General features: G+C 35.9%; 1 protein-coding gene across 1 annotated transcript in view; it reads left to right on the top strand.

Annotated features, from left to right (window-relative positions):
• Positions 1 to 1,696: 1,696 nt before the first annotated feature.
• The window catches only part of LOC123317066, a 174,414-nt gene continuing 153,977 nt past the window's right edge, over positions 1,697 to 22,133 (top strand). Inside the window, exon 1 of the mRNA XM_044903426.1 lies at positions 1,697 to 1,899. Within this exon, the coding sequence (XP_044759361.1) occupies positions 1,845 to 1,899 (55 nt within the window). The 5' untranslated portion in view covers positions 1,697 to 1,844. The remainder of the gene's footprint in view (positions 1,900 to 22,133) is intronic.

Genomic DNA, 22,133 nt, shown 5'->3' with positions numbered 1-22,133 from the left:
ACTCGTAGAATAGAAGACATAACCTCCTTCAAGCTTTTGATGATACTAGAGTGCATTGAAACTCTGGAATTGAAAGGCGAGCTACAGCTGGCGCTGTGGATAGATCAGCTCTATAAATCTTGAAGTCAAGGTGCACCATCATAACTATCAACTTTCAAAGTCACCCAAGACATAAATAAACCTAACCTAACCTAACCATCAGACTAGGGGGGAAAAATAATAAACCGTTCAGAGGGGGCATGGCAAACGAAGCTCTTATTAAACATTTCGTGTCTTATGACTAATTTTTAAAAGAGTCGAGCCTCTATGGTGGTGAAGCCCTACCTGTCTACGCCCATGGATTAAAATCTTTGATCTGGTTGAAGCAAGCTTCGCAGATAACAGTTGTACCATAGAAGACATAACCTCCTTCAAGCTCTCAATGATACTAGAGTGCATTGAAACTCTGGAACTGAAAAACGAGCTGCAGTTGACCCAGTGGATAGATCAGCTTTGATGAGGGGTTTAATAAACCTTGAAGTCAAGGTCTACCATCATAACTATCAACTTTCAAAGTCACCCAAGACAAAAATACACCTAACCTAACCTAACCTAACCTTCAGACTAGGGGGAAAATAACAAACCGTTCAGAGGTGGCATGGCAAACAAAGTTCTTATTGAACATTTCGTTGCTTATGACTAATTTTTAGAAGTGTCGAGCCTCTATGGTGGTGAAGCCCTACCTGCCTAAGCCCATGGATTAAAATCTTTGATCTGGTTGAAGCAAGCTTCGCAGATAACAGTTGTACAATAGAAGACATAACCTCCTTCAAGCTCTCAATGATACTAGAGTGCATTGAAACTCTGGAACTGAAAGACGAGCTGCAGTTGACCCAGTGGATAGATCAGCTTTGATGAGGGGTTTAATAAACCTTGAAGTCAAGGTGCACCATCATAACTATCAACTTTAAAAGTCACCCAAGTCAAAAATAAACCTAACCTAACCTAACCATCAGACTAGGGGGAAAAATAATAAACCGTTCAGAGGGGGCGTGGCAAACGAAGTTCTTATTAAACATTTCGTGTCTTATGACTAATTTTTGAAAGAGTCGAGCCTCTATGGTGGCTAAACCCTACCTGTCTACGCCTATGGATTAAAATTTTTGATCTGGTTGAAGCAGCTTCGCAGATAACAGTTGTACTTCGGTACCTACGGAGAATCAGGATAATATAGTATAGTATAGTATAGAAGACAAAACCTCCCTCAAGCTCTCAATGATACTAGAGTGCATTTGATGAGGGGTTTAATAAACTTTGAAGTCAAGGTCCACCATCATAACTATAAACTTTCAAAGTCGCCCAAGACAAAAATAACCTCACAACCTCCACAAATTCGTGAGTTCTGAGTGAAACGAACTTCAGTTCGTGTAAAATTGGCAAATAATGTTCAACCAGTAAGAGTCAAAACCTATAATAATCATAAATAAACCCTCACAATTAACGTCGTAATTCACAAGGCTCATTTCTACAAGTAACACCACATACAGTGGAAATTTATCGCGAAAAAACCATCGCAGATAATTACGGTTCATGTGAGGACCACATGGGGCCCCCAATCTAAACGTTCCCAATTTAATGCGCATCTCCCCTCTTCCAGAATCACCCCTTTTCTCCACAACGCCATCCGTAATGCACCTGTAGCTCCAGACTCCAGAGTTCTGGCAGTGGTGCGCCCTGAGCTTTCCAAGCGCCACGTACGTTTTCCGCATCAGTTTTCCGCCACGAGCGAAAGCACGTGTTGTTTTCCTTCGCGAGTCGAGTTTTTCGTGTTTTTTAAGATCGCGGAAACCGTGAAAAAAGTTAGGATGGAGCCCAGGTTGGTGGTGTTCGGACTTTGTTGGGTTACTACCGTTTTTTCAGGTGAGATCGAGGCTTTTGAAAATTGATTTTATCTGATGGGTATATTAACTTTACTCGTTCGTGTCTTCTTCGAAACTTGATGAGGAGGCTGATAGGTTGTTAGAAAAATTCAGATTAAGAAGTAATAATTATCTAAGGAAAAAAAGCTCTTGTGTTGTGTCAGTGTTACACTGATAGTTCACTGACCAGATATCAGGTTTCTCGATTTAAATAAATCCTCTTGTTGAACAAAACTTTATTAAATAGGTATCTAATTATCCAAATACTTCGTTTATGACACCCTAAAACTGAGACCATTGTATCTTTAGGATATCATGTTAAATTGTGTCAAAAAATGTATTTAATTGGACGGTTATTCTCAGGATGATCAAAAATGTTTCAAATTTTCTAGCTAATTATTTCTACTCTTACTTATATCTTATATGAAATGCGATTATAGTTGAATGCTGGTATATCTGGATATTCCATGCCAATAAATTTATTCGAGTTTCCATCAATTTAACCATAATTGTACAGGTTGGGCAAAATTCGTTGTCTACTGAGGGGATCTCGAGAGCCATGGCAGCTAGAAGGAAGCGGATGGCACAATCTCGAGCTCTTTTTTCATGACTAATTCAAATCTGAAAACAGAATCGGCCTATGATTTTCAAATTTCGAGTTGAAAACAAAAATTGAGATTTGGACGATTCTGAAAAGTTCTCATAACTTTTTTGTCTTTGAAGTTACAGATCTTGAACTTGAACCTTTTTAGGCACTTTCATACGTAGAGTCTACTGACAAAAGATTTTTTTCAATTCAAAAATAACAAATTCAATAAACGTTTGCATTTAAAGAAACGAAAGTTCACCTAATGACTCGAAATGAAAAAATATTTTGAGCTCTTCAGTGGATTCTACGTAAAAAAGTGTCTAAAGAATGTTCAAGTTTCAGATTTGTAACTTCACAGACAAAAAAGTTATGAGAACTTTACACGAAATTGCCAAACTCAAAAACGAAGTATCGTAGGAGGCTGCGGTTTTCACCATTCTTTGTTTCTTTGAAAAAGAGCTTGGAAATGTGTCATCCGTTTCTTCTAGCTGCTATAGATTCTCTTTTAGACAACGAATTTTGCCCACCCTGTAATATACAGAAGATATGTTTGAAAGAAAACTACTTTGAAACTTATTCTTATTAGAAAAGGGGAAATAAAATTATTTTTCCATATTTGAAAGATTACTTCCCCCAAGTTCTCGGAGAGCAGCTCTTCTAGTGATAAATCTGAGAATTTCATCCATCCATTTCTAACTGAACCAAGCTTATTTCAGGATTTTTCGAACGTCAGCTTTCGAGTCGTTTATCTCTCAATAAAAGTAACCGTAGTAGAAATGTGATACATATTCTGAAAGTAAAACTCTTCTAGAGCACAATCTGAGAATTTCATCCATCTCGGCACAACCGTCCATTCTTGACGAATTCTTAACTGGACCCATCTTTTTAAGCTTTCGAGACGTTTATCTCTCAATAAAAGTAACCGTAGATGTTAAGCCAAAAAATGGACTTAACAGAAAATCAATTAATGTAGGAAATATTTCATCAAATTCATACCATAAAATATTGTAACATTTAGAAGGTCAATTTGGATTAAATAGTTTTCAAAATACTGTCCTCTTGCACCAAATAAACGAATAGAAGAATACGCAACTAAGCAAGGTCGACGCCATGAATCACATTGTCAAGAATTGTTTACTATTTTCAATTATCGATCTATATAAATTAGGACACATTTATGTATCTATGAGTCCGCAGTTAGCTAGTTCAATGAACGATATAATCAGTGAGATCTCAACCTTTTCCCTTTCATACAAACAACACCTTCCTCCATCCCATAAAAATTACCGTAGGATCATCACCTGATCCTACAGAAGATGGAAGTGTGATACATATTATGAAAGAGCAGCTCTTCTAGTAATAAATCTGAGAATATCATGCATCTCGGTGCAACTGTTTGGTCTTGACGAATTTTTAACTGAACCCATATTTTTCAGGATGATTCGAAGGTCAGCTTTTGAGTCGTTTATCTCTCAATAGAAGTAAATGAAGATGGAAATGTGATACATATTCTGAAAGAACAACTCTTTTGATGAAGAATATGAGAATTCAATTAATCTCGGCGTGACCGTTCGTACTTGACGAATTTTTAACTGAACCAATCTTTTTCAAGAATTTTCGAAGGTCAGCTTTCGAGTCGTTTATCTCTCAATAAAAGTATCCGTAGATGGAAATGTGATACATATTCTGAAAGAGCAACTCTTCTAGTAATAAATCTGAGAATTCCATCCATCTTGGCTCAATCGTTCGGTCTTGACGGATTTTTAACTAAACCCATCTTTTTCAGGATTTTTCGAAGGTCAGCTTTCGAGTCGTTTATCTCTCAATAAAAGTATCCGTAGATGGAAATTTGATACATATTCTGAAAGAGCAACTCTTAGAGTGATAAACCTGAAAATTTTATCCATCTCGGAGCAACCGTTCGGTCTTGACGAATTTTCAACTGAACCCATCTTTTTCAGGATTTTTCGAAGGTCAACTTTCCAGTCATTTATCTCGCAATAGAAGTAACCGTAGATGGAAATGTGATACATATTCTGAAAGAGCAACTCTTCTAGTAATAAATCGGATAATATAATTCATCTCGGTGCAACCGTTTCGTCTTGACGGATTTTCAATTGACCCCATCTTTTTGGGAATTTTTCAAATGTCAAGTTTCGACACTCGTATCTCCCAGAAAACTCATCGTAGATGGCCCTCAAGACGCCCCTTGAACCACCCTTGAAGTTAACACCAGTCCTCATCATTTTCATTGATAAATTCATCAAATAAAAATCTTAACTTTTCATTCTCTCACTCTTTTTATAGTGAAATCAAGTTGCAAATGCATACCAAATATCAAATTTTTATTCTTTGTCGTTGGACATTCAGCAAACAACTTATTTGAACATGAAAAAGAGTCTGTTGTAACTCAATGAAATTATTCAGGCAGTTTCAAAATTTATTTTCTTATAATTTTTGGTCAAAACAAAAAAGTTGAATAAAAATGAGTAGATAAGGCTGATAAGGAGAGTAGCGTCGCACCAAATGAAGATCTACAAGTGATTAAGATCACTTCATAGTGGTATGAGTCACTTTTGAAACGTTGAAACGTTTACATAGTAGCATTGAGTATTAAACCCATTTTGGTTTCATTTCTTTGAACCGCGTTGTTCCTCTAGGTGGGTTTAATACTCAATGATAGAAGGTATCTCTGAATCTGAAAGTTGGTCCAACTAAGAGGTCTCTTAGAGTAGAAATGGGAATACGCGCTTAGTCTCATTAACCATTATATTTATTGCTCGGCTACAACTTTTATAATAGTTCCTTAGTCGATATTCCGATTTTCCTTGAAAAGATAACCTAAAATCCACTCCTTTTGGGGCACCTTTTCAGACTTACTTCCTTTGAATCAATAAAATCCTTGTCAAACCTTGTAATTACTCGCCTTAAATGGGCAAACGGTCTGTCTATAAATAGGTGATTAGGGGATTATTGCAACGTTCGACCCTGAACAAAAGAAAGTTGAAATATTCCGGGGATTCTAGAAATAAAATACTTTCTCTCCTTTGTGCAGCTCCCATTAATAGAACAATAACTCCTGTCAGAACCTCGACTGAAACCGTTTTCGGCTTCATTTTCCACTGCACCAAAAAGGTGAAAATAATCACCAACTGTAATGCCATAAATTAACTCGATTCCTGCCTGCCTACGTTCCATTTGTGATGCTTTTTTCACAACCGTTTCTCTTTATTCCCTATTTCGTTCAGACACATCAGCGGCTAAAAGCGTTTTTTCTGCACCGATAGACAAATTGCTCCGCTGAGTAATGCGAGACATTTTTTTTTTGACTGACGTTTCTCCGACAATGGTAAACGGTAGAAAAAGGATAATTCTTTGTGCGGTGAAAACCCCTTTTTGTTATTCCTGCTACCGAAACGTGTGGATGGACTGAGCAAGCAAGGGAGGAAATTGGGGAAACCAAAAAAATCAGCATTGGATTTGTCTTTGTGGATTAAATTAATCGGGATTCTGTAGTGTTAGCATATTCTGCGAACTAGCCTATGTAAGTAGCATCTTCATAGCTGCTGGTTTCGATGGAATTCATCCTGAGTTCATCAAGCAAAAGTGCCTTGTCTTGGTTGATATCTGTTATCTTTTTTTTTTATAATAACATTCTGAAATTTGGAATTTTTCTGACCGAGTTCCGAAAAGAACCATCCAAGTCATAGGAATTTTAAAACATTATTAACCCGTTACTTTATTGATTGTTCCTCTCAAAACTTTAGAGAGGCTAATTCTTTTTGGGATTGTCAAGGGAGTTTCAGGAAGAATAGAAATTGTTGTAATCAGGTTCTGAGCCTTACAATTTTCATTGTAGCAGGTTTCAATGATAAACTGAAAATAGGAACAGCATTTGTAGATTCATACCGCTGATATATCCCTGATGATGTTTCCCTCGCATTTCGTCATTTTGATTTTAGATGTATAGAGAGTAATCTATCACCAGATTTTTCTAGTGGCGTTTTTGGGGATATACATTCAGTTTTCGAATATTTTTTTGAATTGCATGTGTTGTGAAACTTAGGTTAATCTATTAATTTTATTATCTCACATTTTTCTGCTTTTGTTTTTTTTTATTCCAGATAGAATTTTTTGGTTACTTGGAAAGACTAGCTGGATTTCCTGTTTTTTTGAGGAAAGGATCAAATTTTTCGGTTCGAGATGCCCTTCAATATGACATATTTCAGGTTATTTTGAAAACAATGTACGAGGATGTTAGCCAGTTAGCTTAGACCAGTTCCATGCATAAAAAAACATTGCGTTACCATAGCAACGAACAATAACTCATCAGAAGTGTCAGTGTGAAGTTTGAGGTAAAAAATGTAAACCAGAGTTACGCAATAAATTAAAAGGAAGAAGATGTCCACCGAAATTGTGAAAATCGAAAAATTGGAGTATTGAGCCATCATCAAGTATCTGTATTCAAAAGGGTCAAGAGATAAGCATTTATGCTTAATACTTTTGGTGATCAATGTCCTTCGTATGCGACCGTGAAAAATTGGACTGCAAGCTTCAAAAGAGGTAAATTTTCCATTGAAGATGATGACCGATCGGGAAGGCCAGTTTCTGTGTCAGTCCCCGAAAATATCGATGCAGTTCATGACATGATTTTATCAGACCGTCGAATGGGGCTAAAACTGATATCTGAAGCACTGAATATAATACGAACGCGTTCATCATATCGTTCACGTCAATTTGGACATGAGAAAAATTGCTGCAAAATGGATCCCCAAATGTTTGAATGTTGACCAAAATCGTGCAAGGGTAGGAGCATCGCGTTCGATCTGTGCTCGATTTGAAAACGATGTAGACTTCTTAAACCGAATTGTTACTATGAATGAGACTTGGGTACATTTCTACGATCAAGAAACAAAGCAACAATCGATGGAATGGCGGCACTCTGGTTCTCCAAGACCTAAGAAGTTTCGTGTCCAAATATCTGCTGGAAAAGTTCTTGCTTCAGATTTTTGGGATTGCCATGGAGTAACCATGATTGATTTTTTGGATAGGGGTAGAACAATAACCGTATATTACTATTCGACCTCACTGACCACTCTACGGGAAAAAATTAAAGAGAAAAGACGCGGAAAGCTATCAAAAGGTGTTTTGTTTTTGAAGGACAACGCCCCTGCACACAAATCTCATGTTGTCATGCCAAAAATCCGTGATTTAGGATTTGAATTGCTAGAACACCCCCCTTATTCACCAGATTTGGCTTCATCCGACTATCATCTCTTTTCTCAACTGAAAAAAAAGTTTAAAAGGTCGTAAATCTTCTACCAACGGGTAATAAAAGCTGCGGTCAGGCTTGTACAGCAAGAAGAAACATTTTTTTTAAGGTCTATAGACGTTGCAGGTTCGCTGTAATAAATGTATCCAATTAAGAGGACAATATGTTGAGTAATAAAATATTTTTGACATTGAAATTTTGTTTGTTTCTATAGTAGGCTAAGAATTTTTCAATTTATCCTCGTAATCCCTTATTATCTACTTGTACTACACTTACGAGGAGAAAAGGTTCTTACTGGGGTTTTTCCTGATCCATTTTGTGAAATGGGACAGCCTGTAGTGTATAGGATCTGAATTTCTCCCACACCCTGCGTAGCAGCGACCCAGAAAGTGAACGCAAACAAAACACTCTCCATATTTGCGAAAGCTAAATCCTGATTGAACCGCAACTAAACAATGAACAAAACGAACCTGGGCCGAATCTATCAGCGGCAGCGAAAACGCACAATATTCCGAGCGTCATAAAACGTTATCTACCACAACATTCACCCCGTCAATTCACCCGTTTTCCGTAAATAGAACAATGGTTCGTTTCCATTCGCGCGAAAAATAGTACGGCCATCAGTCATGCCAATAACTGTCAGTAGGAAACCGAATATAAGTGCTCCTGTCAGGATAAAAGCCCTATCTGGCATACCAGTAAACGCAAGGGTTTCCTTCATTTATTGCTTTGATTTCTATAATATCAGACTGACATATTGGTTTTTCTCTTCCTTTCGCTAACGTTTCGTTCATCCCTGGCGATTTGGAACGGGGGCTGTCAAAATTGACGCACCAGAAAGTTCGCCGGGCAAGGAAAGATCAGGAAAGCGATATATTCATAAGAATTGATACAAGAATTTCAGTATTTTCAATCGAATTGGGAGTACACTTTTGACCGTCTGCTATAGTACCAGCAGGTATCTACCAATGCCACGTGCGGCCTATTCAGCACATTCGTCTACCTGGTGATAGATGGCGTACACTCTGGATATCTCAATAGGGCCTCTCCGTTTGAATGATATGGGCGCCTACAAATGGAGAGAGATATACAGGGTGTATTTGAAGGTAGAGAGTTAAGCAGAAGCTAGAACTGGTCAAAATGAAGCGTTTCACTGAAAATCACCTATACAAAACTGTCAAAATGAAAAAGTTGAAGCAAAAAATTGAAACTGATTACTGAAATAGATCCTAGAACGTTTGTAAGCTGAATTATCGCGAAGCAGTGGGAAATAACTTATCTCGTGATTCGACCGTGTGGTTCTTTTAGGATATTGGCTCGTCCCATATTCACGTGGCAATAATTTGGAACTCTTCAAAAGCTTTTTGGGTTTTCACTCCCAATCTCTTTAACAAAATCAATTAAAAATGAAATCAACGATTTGCTCCTGCGTAAATTCTTGCACTAATTTGTCAGGAGCAAATTAACTAGAAAAAATTGTTGATGAAGGAGTCTGATATAGACTCCGAAACGTTACAGAATTATAATTTCAACGTTATTTATTTTGAGTTCATTGTCAGGCAACAATTTTTTCTAGTTAATTTGCTCCTGACAAATTAGTGCAAGAATTTACGCAGGAGCAAATCGTTGATTTCATTTTTAATTGATTTTGTTTCAGAGATTGGGAGTGAAAACCCTAAAAAGTTTTTGAAGAGATGCAGAATCCTCCCAGAATAAATTTCAATCGATAAATGAAAAAAGCTTAGGATTGCCGAATCGTTGTCATTATTTTTTAGTAACTTACTCGATTTCATGAAATGGCTCATTTCGATACCAACTGACAGAAGAGACTTAGGACACAAGTGTAAAAAATAGAATAATACTTCAAAATCTCACCAATAAAATTCGTCCAAATTATTCACGAATTTTTCCACAATGGGTATCACAATCTTCTTGTTCGAACATTCCAACAATCGTCTTAAAAATGGGATGAAATGGAGAAACATCATAGAACTTTTTCTACATAACTAACATAAGCACTTTCAAGAAACTACCTCGATTTTCTACATTTTTTTTTAACCCTAAATTGCACGATACATAAATTATGATTAAGACAAAAGATACCTGATGCATCTAATCTGATGAACTTGGTACTGAGCCATTCATTGACCAGCCATATGTTTAATTTTTGCTTGGTTTTGCGAAGCCTTCCACAGTCCCTTACTTGAAATTCCATGAAATTTTGTCGGGCTTCTAGGGGTTGTATCTCAGCCATCTTGGATATTTTATATAGACAATTTTTGGTTAAACGACTCATTTTGATGAATTCTGTCAAAAAACAGCCTCACTTTTGAAATCACCCTGTATAAATATCCAATACCTAAAATACAAGATAAATTTGATTTTTTCGTATTAGGTATACCCTCAATCGATAAGTGACTATATTGTGAATAAACCGAATGAAATGAAAACTTCGGAAAATATATTACAAGTTCAAAATTATTATCAGTGGTGATACTATAAAATACTGCCAATTTTCCCATACATCTTATGGCTGACTTCTCTTAGTGATAAAGTTTCTACATATGAATTATGAAACGAAATAATCATGAAATGTATGTGAGACATTTTATTGATAAATTTGAAAATCAATGGCGATAAAATTCCCACAAGGTGCATTTTGTTACCAATTATAGCTACATGGATGGTGGGCAGTACATTCAACTGGGTATCTTGAGCTTAAACTGGAACTAATATTTTCTCTCGTAACTGTCAGCGGCGGATAAGTCACCACGCTTCATGGTATCAAACAGGAAGCAGCTATTCCGAAGAATGAGGTTTTGTTCAACCGTGATGAGAATTTCTTAAAACATCGCCCCGATTTCATTCAAAAACCTATCCTCTGGTTGGAACATTCAACGCTACACTGTACTGATGAGGGACAATGATCCCGATAATGGCTACCTCGCATTATTGGAACGATAATTCTTCGAAATTGTTGTTTCCAGCTTGATATAAACGAAATGCTCTGTTGTTATTCCACAAAAAGCTTTCAACATTATTTAGATTTTCACATTTTCGCATGAAAAACGCTTTAATTAAATTAAATCGATCGAAATCAACTACTTACTTTCCACAGAGTTTTACCCTTATGATTAAAAAATTCACAGCATGAAATCACCTTTAATCATGAATTCTGCTCTTTCACATCCGAATCCGCACATCCGAAAATACCTCAAAATGAAAAAGGAAAATCACAGGAACCTCCCCAGTTTAATCTTTGATTAACCAGCCCGAGATGTAGCACCCTTGAGATCCTCAACCTCGGACTTACCCCACATGCTGAAATACCCCTCTCTTCCCGTAACCCGCTAATGCTTATTTATTTTTCAACAAACCTCTGGGGTCTGAAAGTCTGGCTGCGAATCTCGAGAGATGAAAAGGAACAAATTGAAAGGAAATAGATTTATTCCTCCATTGAATTATAGATGATATTTCGTTATTTCCCATTGGTCAAGTACTCTTGAAATGGACGAAAGAAAATCTTGCAGAGCAGTTGAAATGTTAGTGAAATAAGGCACATATCAGGTGATTTTCACTTTATTTATGCCCATCAATTTTATCGTTAAGAACTCGACAACGAAAATTATGCTCTAAAGATTTTGCAGACAGATAAGTCTGTTTCCCTCTGAACAGCCTGAATATACAAGGTCTTTTCAAAGGTGAGGCTTTTTTTTAACAGAAGGTAGAACTCATCAAAATAAGTCGTATAACCAAAACTTTTCCATATAAAATCCAAGATGGCTGAGATACAACACCTAGAAGCTCGACAAAATTTCATTGAATTTTGAGTACGGGACTGTGGAAGGTGACTCCGGCATCGCAAAAACGAAACAGAACATAAACATATGGCTAGACAATGAATGGTTCAGTTCCAAGTTTATCGGATTAGATGCATCAGGTCACTTTTGAGAGAATCATGATTGTTGTATCGTGCAATTTAGGGTGAAAATCGAGGCAGTTTCTTGAAAGTGCCTATGTTAGTTATGTTGAAAAAGTGCTAGAAGGTTTCCCCATTTCATCCCATTTTCACGACGATTGTTGTAATGTTCGAACAAGAAGATTGTGATGCCCATTGTTGAAAAATTCTTGAATAATTTAGACGAATTTTATTCTTGAGATTTTGAAGTATCATTCTTATTTTTTACACTTGTGTCCTAAGTCTCTTCTATCAGTTGGTATCGAAATGAGTCATTTCATGAAATCGTGTAAGTTACTAAAAATAATGACAATAATTCGGCAATCCTAAGTTTCCATTTTCATTACCACGTAAATATCGAACGAGCCAATATCCTAACAAAACCACATGGTCGAATTAGGAGATTTTTTCCAATGCTTTACGATAATTCAGCTAACAAACGGTCTAGGGTCGTATTAGAATTTATTTTGAATAATCATTTTCAATTGTTATTCAACTCGATCAATGTGAAAGTTTTGTATAGGTGATTTTTGGTGAAACGCTCCATTTTGGGCAGTTCTACCTTCTGTTAAAAAAAAACTTCAAATACACCCTGTATATCACTGTTGGCTTAGTAACCAGTGCATTCGCCAGTTTGCAATACAATCCCTGATTTCAAAATTTCACAATTTTCCAACATACTGAATATGAAGCAGTTATCGAAGTATTTCTGAATGTTCTTATCAAGATTTGACTCGTACTTATTGTGTGATGAACAAACTATTCAATTACAGTTGATAATGAAGGAGACTATTAATTTTCTAGATTGAAACTACGAAAATCAGGTTTTCTCTAGAAAACCTGACCTGGATACGATTATATTAAGGACATTAAAGCCGTTGGAGCAAAGTCTATTATTTTAATGCAATATATTTCAATTTTATTGCTTTTCACTTGGTGATTCATCAACATTTTGATGGAGATTCTTTCCCATATCAACTTCTGTCGTTAAATCTCCTAAAAGAATCTCGTACGTCGCGTCTCAAATTCATGAGATAATTTCAAAATCTAAATCCCATTTTCCAATCCACTCATTTTGTTATATCAATTCTATTGTTATCCTGTTTTACGACCAACTGAAACTAACCGTTGAAGTTTCCAAGATTGCCGAACAATATAACAGAAAACAATCTCTCATAACTCCTAACTCTAGAGCTAACCTCAAGTTAGAAAACTTCCAGAAGTTCTTCCCTCTTTCCCATGAATCTATTATGAGAATTCATTGTTTTGCATATAGTTTCTCGGAAATGAAATCAAATGGAAAAACCGCTAGGAAAATGAACCAGGCAGAGTTTCAGTTATTCTTTTGTTGTTTCCTTTTGGGCTTGAGCTTCAGTATTATAAGAGAACAGATTGGAGGTGTAAGAAAGTTTTTTACCTTTTTTCTTGCACGCTCTTGAATAATATAGGTGCTTCGATATACTTTGAGTTCGACATAGTTGAAGTCCCTCAAATAAAAATTCGGGTTTCGTTTATTTCTGTGTTTAGTTGAAAGTTTTAATTTTTTTGTAGACTTAGGTATACCTTGAGACCAATGGTTTTTTCTTTAGAAATTTTGAGCTTATTTTTTGACCCTCTTATAGTGGAAATATCAGTTTTTTGTGAAAATAAATACATCTTTGAATATCGATATAATTTTCGATAATTTCAATTAAAACCTTGATTAACTTTTCAGGAATATATCATGGTCACGTCTGAACAGCTTCGAACTATTGCCGATGAGTAATATACCTAAACATGCAAGCAAGCAAGAGGATATAAAATAAATGAGTAAAAAACCCAACGAATTATCCTTTGAAAAGAGAAGTAAATTCCATTTGTGCTAGAACAGCTATGAAGCATTGCCTGTTTTCGATGAATTTCCATTCTGGCGAATTTATGACTTGACTATTTATATTCTTCACGTAACAAACACATATCGATGAAATAGAAATGATATTTTAGTAATTTCCAATGTTTGTTTTCCATTCGCTAACCCATGAATCACGTGAAATTAAAAATACCATCGCAGTTAGTACGTGGGCATTTAGAGCTTTCATTTTATTTGGATATATCCGATTCGTTGAACAAGTATTCAGTGGAATTTGCATTTTTGAGTGACTAGTTTGTTTCCCTTTTATTGGAAATGGGTACGATGATGAATGATTGATGATTCTCATGAATGGAGCAATTTTTATAGTTCAAGTGGAGGAAGAATATGAATGATCACAAATTGAAATGCAATTTGATCTCTATTTAAAAATGAAAATTTTCAAAATTAAGTATTCAATTATTGTCTCACCTACTTTATCCGTGTTAGCTTTTTAAATTCCAAATTTAGCTCTTTTGAACAACTCAATATCCATTTGTTGCTCTCGACAAAGACTCATTTCAAAGGGTCACAAAAGGAGCATAAAATTCCAGCAATTCTTGGTAGGAAATGATTTATCGAAGAGCAATTGTAAGGTGATTATTTACCGTTAATTAAGTTCCTGGGCTGGAATTAGGAAATGAAAGCCGCTGCAACCGAGAATTTGGAAGGGCTATGTGCGTCAGCAGTACGAGAAACAATTATTCACGTTTGGTGCAATGCTCAAATTAAGGGCGGTTAAATTAACGAGATTGCAAGTAAAAGGACTCGCGAAATGGCTTTTGAGGTTTGTTTTGAACGAACACAAGAATGCTTCGGGAACCTGTGAGATGTATGCAGGTTGGATGCGTGATTACTGCGTCAAATTCAACAGAATTTTTTTTTTAATATTCGTATAGCACTCTGTTCTTAGCATATTTGCAGTAGTATGTTGTTCAGCTAGGCAAAATTATTAGAACAATATGAATGGTTTTAGTTAAAATAATGATTAAGTACCTACTCACGAAGTTCATCTTAGAAAAAGGTACTCTTGATAATTCAACCAAAAATTAACCGTTTTCGAGTAATGTAAGTTTGAATATGGGCGAGTCTTTGACTCGTACAAATATTTTAACAGTAGATTCTTGATGTCGAAAGAAACTTTTTTTTCTTACCATTTTTTCCGACTCGGCTCAGTTCAAAAGATACAGGCTGTTGAAAAACCATAAGAAAATGTTCTCAAAAACGTTGTAAATGTTGTACGCTATCTAATGAATATTTTGTAAAATGAAAGTACCTATTCCTTATATTTCCTCGTATAATGCGCCGTTTTCAAGTAAATTGATGTTATCTCAAAAACGGTTTTGACGAATGAAATGAATTTCGGAATACCTATAGTTTTTCACTTATTTGATCAATCTTTTTCGAAGGCAAGATATCACCAACGTCTTCCAGTTTTCTCATTATGAACAGTAAGTACCATAAAAATACCAAAAATTCAAAGAACCTAACTCTTGAAACAAAGTTGGATGCTTTCTAATGAATATTTGAACGTTTTGTAAAATAAAAGTATTCCTTATATTTTCTCGTATAATGTGCCGTTTTCGAGTAATTCGATGTTCAAAAATTGAAAAGTATCTGTGAAATTTGAAGAATTGGGTTTAAACGTAGACAATTATTAAACCTGAATTTTGTTTCCTTATGTTGATCAAATTTCATGAAACAAATTTATTTCTTCCACTTCAGTAGTGAAAGATCCACTCTGTTTCGTTATCTCTTCAACTATAAAGAGAGCATTAGTTGCACCCAGACTAGATGATTAAGTTATATTCACTGGTATAATGACAGACTTCACAATAAGGACAGTAGCTTTTGTGTGCTAATCTACGGCATTCTCCTGTGAAGTTAGGTATTGTAATCCATAAGTATTTTATCATGGGTTTTAAATGGCCCTACCTGAATTAATGGTGTAGTACTCAGACGTATAATGAAAGATTTTTCAAAGTTAACTCTGCCACTGTTATGTGATTATCCTCGATATTCTCCTGGGAAGTTATTATGATCGATGAGTATTTTATCATTGGCCTTAGAGGTTTTCATGGGTTTGAACTGTTTGTTTCTTGCTCATACATATTTTTCAATTGAGAACCTCCAAGGATAGATATATTTTTTTCGTACACAAGGCTATTGAAATAAGAGGATATATTGAAAAATTCTTAGCCTACTATAGAACCAAACAAAATTTCAATGTCAAAATATTTTATTACTCAACATATTCACCTCTTAATTGGATACACTTATAACACCGAACCTGCAACGTCTCTAGACCTTTAAAAAAAAATTTTCTTATTTTTCTTCTTGCTCTGCAAACGAGACCTCCGCAGCTTTTATTAGCTCCTCGTTGGAAGAAAAACAGTTAAGTTGAGGAAAGAGATGAGAGTCGGATGGAGCAAAACCTGGTGAATAAATGGGGTGTTCTAGTAATTCAATCCCTAAATCACGAATTTTTTTGCATGGCAACATGAGATTCGTGTGCAGGGGCGTTGTCCTGCAAAAACAAAATACTTTTGGATAGCTTTCCGCGTCTTTTCTCTTCAATTTTTTTCCGTAGAGTGTTCAGTAATGTCGAATAGTAATCTCCGGTTATTGTTCTACCCTTATCAAAAAAATTAATCATGTTTACTCCATGGCAATCCGAAAAAACTGAAGCGAGAACTTTTCCAGCTGATTTTTGGACACGAAACTTCTTAAGTCTAGGAGAACCAGAGTGTCGCCATTCCATCGATTGTTGCTTTGTTTCTGGATCGTAGAAATGTATCCAAGTCTCATCCATAGTAACAATTCGGTTTAAGAAGTCTACATCATTTTCGAATCGAGCACAGATCGAACGCGATGTTTCTACCCTTGCACGCTTTTGGTCAACATTCAAATTTGGGGATCCATTTTGCAGCAATTTTTCTCATGTTCAAATTGACGTGAACTATATATGATGAACGCCCAATTCGACGGTCTGATGAAATCATGTCATGAACTGCATCGATATTTTCGGGGACTGACACAGAAACTAGCCTTCCCGATCGGTCATCATCTTCAATGGAAATTTTACCTTTTTTGAAGCTTGCAGTCCAATTTTTCACGGTTGCATAAGAAGGACATTGATCACCAAAGGTATTAAGCTTATCTTCGTGAATCTGCTTACCTCTTAACCCCTAAATACAAGTACTTGATGATGGCTCGATACTCCAATTTTTCTATTTTCACAATTCGGTGGACATCTTCTTCTTTAAATTTATTGCGTAACTCCGGTTTACTTTTTTGACCTTAAACTTCACACTAACGCAATATTTTTTTATGCATGGAACTGGTCTAGCTAACTAGATATCAATACATTATCGTAAGTATCTGTAAGATTAACTAAATTCCTTCGTTCGTCTTAATGGCATCAGCAAGGTGAACTATAATTATTGACAGAAGGAAACTCTCCCTGAATACTGCATTGTGATTTTCGTATTTTATGACTAAATTTAAAGAGGATTGGGCATTTAGGGCGAGCATCTGCCCCCCTGGTGACGCCCAAAACAATGAGCGTGTTCTAGTTATGGCACGTTTTTTAGTTTCTAGATTATGAGGCGATTATGTTGAAGAAAGAATTCTCCAATGGAAAAAAACTTAATCCGAGCGAAAAGAAAACGATAAATCAAGAAAACGATAAATCAAGAAAACATGTTATTGAAACCGCAGCGTCGGTAATTTTTGGGTGAAGGGTGGAAATCGAATCAAAACCGCAAAACCCCCAATTCCTAACGACGCGACTCTTTGATTTATGACGAAACAAAGGGGAATTCCGGCTCAGATATGGTTCCCGGCTTCATAACCTATAAATCGGCTTCTAGTCTGAAAGCGGCCTGACGCGCTATTCCAATCGATAAGTCGCTAATCACGCGAACAAATGCACTAATTGGATTATTTCAGTTTAGCAGGCCGGATGCATCAGACGAGCTAACTGAGCTTACACGCTATAGTCTGACGTCGGCTTAGGAAGATTAAACGATGCCTACATTTCGGTATGACGGTTCGGAAACTCATACCGAGAATGCTGGGTGTGCACAGATTATACAGGGTTAGAACTATTCAGAGGCTGACTATAGGAATATCGAAAACCGTTAAAAATAAAGGTCAGCTCAAATTACAAAAAAGTAGTACACCATTATAATCGCTATGTAGGATTGTGACTACACACCGAATTTCGTGTAGTTATCTCCAAAAACAAATGAGTTATGAGGAAAAAATTATAATCCTGATTTTCAGTTTTTTCGAGATATCTCAGGCACCATCAGAGATATTTGGGAGCTGTTTACACCCACCTTCTCGTCCTTGAATAACGCAACTTTTTCGTAATTCAAGCTACCCTGTATTTCTAACGGTTTTCGATATCCCTGTAGTCCCCCTCTAAATATGTAGTTCTAACCCTCTGTATTGAGATTGGCTTCGATTGGCTGGGATACAGCGAACCTTTCGTTTTTTATTCTTACAACTTGCTCAACAAGTAAAAGAAGTCCGGGAGAGTTGAACCCCTTTTTACTCTGAAGCCACTTAAGTTGTATCTGTAAATGGTAGCAACTCATTTTTGTGTGTGAAGATATCATGCCCAAATGGGTAACGATAGATAATAGTAGAGTGATGGTGGGATGAACATTTTGAGTACAGCAATTCTTTTTAAGGAACCGAAAATTGGCTCATGTCTCCCTAACCCATGGGAGAGTTGAACAGGGGGACAAAAGAGACTTGAGCATAACTTTGTTTATCAGAAAAAAAATTGAAAGAAAACAATTTACAATGACCAACTATTGTCTATGTTTTCATCATCAGATGTATCAGCGTATGAAATACATATTCAGGTCGATTCTGTTTGGAAATAGTAATGTGGTTATAGAAAAGATATTGCTATCACCAGCAAACTGGTATTCTAATCATTGATTTTGAGCAATATGATCTGTCAATTTTCAGAAGATCTTGTTATTTCAGTTTGCTATATGAGCAACATCATTAAAGTACTCGCTATTTCATAACAAAGTTAAAAATAGCTGTTTCTTCCAAGTCTTGGAAAATTTAGAAAACAGGTAAGTAATTATAAACCTTCACTTGAACTTTTCATTTATAACGAAAATATGAGACGACAATTTCGATACCTATATTAGGGACACCAGTAATCCATTTGAATTGCCTGATGAAAAGTTTCTGAAACTGTTTCGCTTTAATAAGAAAAGAAGAGTTGAGTGAATTAGTTGAGGAACCGACCAGAAAAGATACAGTTCCTTTTTACTTACAAATAGGTGAAAATCCATAGAGAATTTCTAGGAGATTGACTGTCAATTCCATCTAACTTTTTGTTGTTTTTCTTATTACTAGATATGACGCACAGTTCAACCAAAAACTCACAATCCAAATACCGAATAAAACATTAAACCAAAGAATATCAATTGAAACTCTTTGATTAAACACAACTTATTCGTCTTTTCCATAGAACATTTTCTATGAAACGACAATCTTACCCTTAAAAACAGTGTTGTCAGCTCTAACATTCGATTATTTTCCAACAATATTTGTATGGCCAAAACTCATAAACTCATGCGTAAAATGTTGAAACAGAATATTTTTTAGCTCAGTCATATTGTTATATTTTATAATCATAACAATGTTGTAGATCTACCAATATTATAACAAGATGCGAACAGAACCGACGTGATTTTCTATTTCAGAGTCACTCCCTTATTTCCGAGATGTTTTTTATTTTTTGAACCTTTGTATACTTTTTATATTTATTTCTATTATTCAATTTTCTTGTTTCGAAGCAAACTACTATCTAAGCTCATTGCGAGAATCATGGACCACTGATTATGTCTCCCGACCATAGCATGGGTCAAGTCTACCGCACTCCCTTTTAATCTATTCAACAGATGTTTTCTTGAAACTTTTACAACTATTATTGAAAAGGCTCATCGTTTGTAAAACAATATTAATCAATGAAAGCAAAAAAACTAAATAACACCACGCACCTATTAAACTTTTCAGACAGTGTAGCAAATGAAAATTATTCAATTTCTTACTTCCTAACAACAAAATCACGTTCAACCCTCTCAGAACCCATCAGAACTGTTCTGATGGCGGTCAAAATGGAGCCGCCATTAGTTGTGCCTTGTTACGAGTATGTCGCAAGTTATTTACGATACCGGTACCTCGAAATTTGTATTGAAGTATTTGGGGTGGTTCAAGTCTCTTACCTGAACAAGTGTCCCAGACTCCTCCTAATCAAGAGTTAAAAAATCTGACAATATTTTTAAGATCCTCACCCCTCACACTTTCAGATCACCAAACATCAAGGGGGTTTCAGGAAAAATAGAAATTGTTGTGATCAGGTTCTCAGTACTTCCATTGGAGCAGGTTTCAATGATAAACTAAAAACAGGAATTCCATTTCTGGAATTATATGCAGCATACGACACAGTATGGAAGGATGGTTTGATTTTCAAACATTATACACATCTGAAGATTCTGAAGTGTGCAAATATGGTTCGCTTACTAGAAAACATGCTGTCAGATAGAAGTTTTCGTGTTTTTATTGATCAAAATAGTAATAATTTCAAAACATTGAATAATGGTGTTCCCCAAGGATCAGTTTTAGCTTCTTCTTTTCAATTTATACCAATGTGATATCCCTACTACTTCCGCTGTGAAATTTATATACGCTGATGCTATTGTTTTCTCATTTCGTCATTCTGTTTTTAGATGTATAGAGAATAATCTATCTACAAATTTAGAAATTTTTTAGGATTTACTTTTTCGAGTGACGTTTGTGTCCTAACCTAAATAAAACCGAGGTTCCATTTGAATAACCATCAAAAATATAGAAAATTGAGCGTAGTTGCGGTAATCATTTTCTAGAACATAACTTCATAACTTCAATCCAAAATGTCTAGGAGCTAAGCTGGATTCCTAGCTGCATTTCAAAGCGCATTTGGAAAATTTGCTTCTGAAGTTGAAACCTAGGAATAATATCCAACATTGAAACACCTCATATTCGTAGACAGAGAGAAGTAAAGTCTTGGAATGAATTCCACTCCTTTCTCGACTCATTTCCAATTCTGTCCTATATTCCACAAAATACGATTCCCAGACTGAAGTCGGATAAACTTTTACGGTCCAACTCTTTCCTTGATTCGAATGTAAGGGACAAGGACATTTGGTAGTCTGAATGGAATGTGCAACCAAAAATAAGTAAGTGATTCCTCGAATAGAGTTCCTGGTTTTGATCTTCCCACGAAAATATGGGGTTTTTTGAATCGTATAAGCACACGTCATAGACGTTGCAATAGTATGCTTTTCCGATGGAATTCAGCTGAAAGTCCTTGTTGTGAATGCGGGGAACCAGAAGAAACCATAAATCATCTGCTTAATCATTGTCCCATCAATAAATTTCAGGATTGTTTTAGGAGCTATTCATGCAGTTTACGAATCTTTTTTGAATTGGGTAGTGAATTTTAGGTCAGTCTGATATGACTTCATCTATCAACTCACATTGTTCTGCTTTTATTTTTGTTTTTCCGATTAAATTTTCTGGTTACTTGCAGAAGAATCCTTAAATTTTTTTTGAGAAAAGGATCAATTTTCGAAGTGCGAGCGAGATGTCATTCAATATGAAATATCTCAGCTTATTTTGTAAACACTTTCCCATCTCTTACATAAGACTTTTCTTTTCTTACTTCTTGGACTGGACGAAGGGAGAAATAAATAAAAATACCGACAGTGGAATGTCCCAAAAGCGACGAAAAAAGTGCGGAATTCCCTGAGAGAACCCATAATTCACACCCCGCGTCTCTCTACGCCAGACGAACAGATTCCATTTAAGTGTCCGAAGAGGTAATCCCGAGTTTCCGGGAAATAAAACAGGAACTCTCATGAAAAGTAGCACTTTCCAATATCCGAAGTATCTGACTAATTCCCTGGGATATTAAAATTTCAACGGGGTTGCGAAGAATTATGTCCGTCCTGAATTATTGATTCTCCACTGAGTTCCTCGGTTCAGACTACACGACTAAGATCAAACTATTCCGCGCTTTGAAGTTGCGGAGTGTTTGCTGATTCTCAGGGATTGTCCGAAATGCGGAAAGCGATTTTTGGTTTGTTTTTCCGCTGAGGAACCGTTATAATCGATCTTGAAGCCAAAACTATTCAAACGTTGAAAGCATGTAGATTCCATATATGTAGAATAACTAGACGGAAAATCGACTACAATAGACGCCAAAGAATTGCAAATGCCATAGACGAAGGTAAAAAATGCAAGCTCTACTTTTGTGATTGGAGTAAAGCTTTCAATAGCATTGACCCCCACACTGAGAGAACGAAATAGTGAAATTACAGTGAAAATCTTGGGTTATTTGTGACCAACAATAATCACTGGAATTTCACAAGGAATATTTTGAAACGAAAACCTTGTAAAATCACAGAAAATATAAATCACAAGTTGGTTGTGATTTCACATGAAATTTTTTC

This window comes from Coccinella septempunctata, chromosome 7, assembly GCF_907165205.1.
Source record: "Coccinella septempunctata chromosome 7, icCocSept1.1, whole genome shotgun sequence".
Lineage (NCBI taxonomy): Eukaryota > Metazoa > Arthropoda > Insecta > Coleoptera > Coccinellidae > Coccinella > Coccinella septempunctata.
The sequence above is the reverse complement of the archived record's forward strand: the minus strand, read 5'-3'. Positions and strand labels throughout refer to the sequence as shown.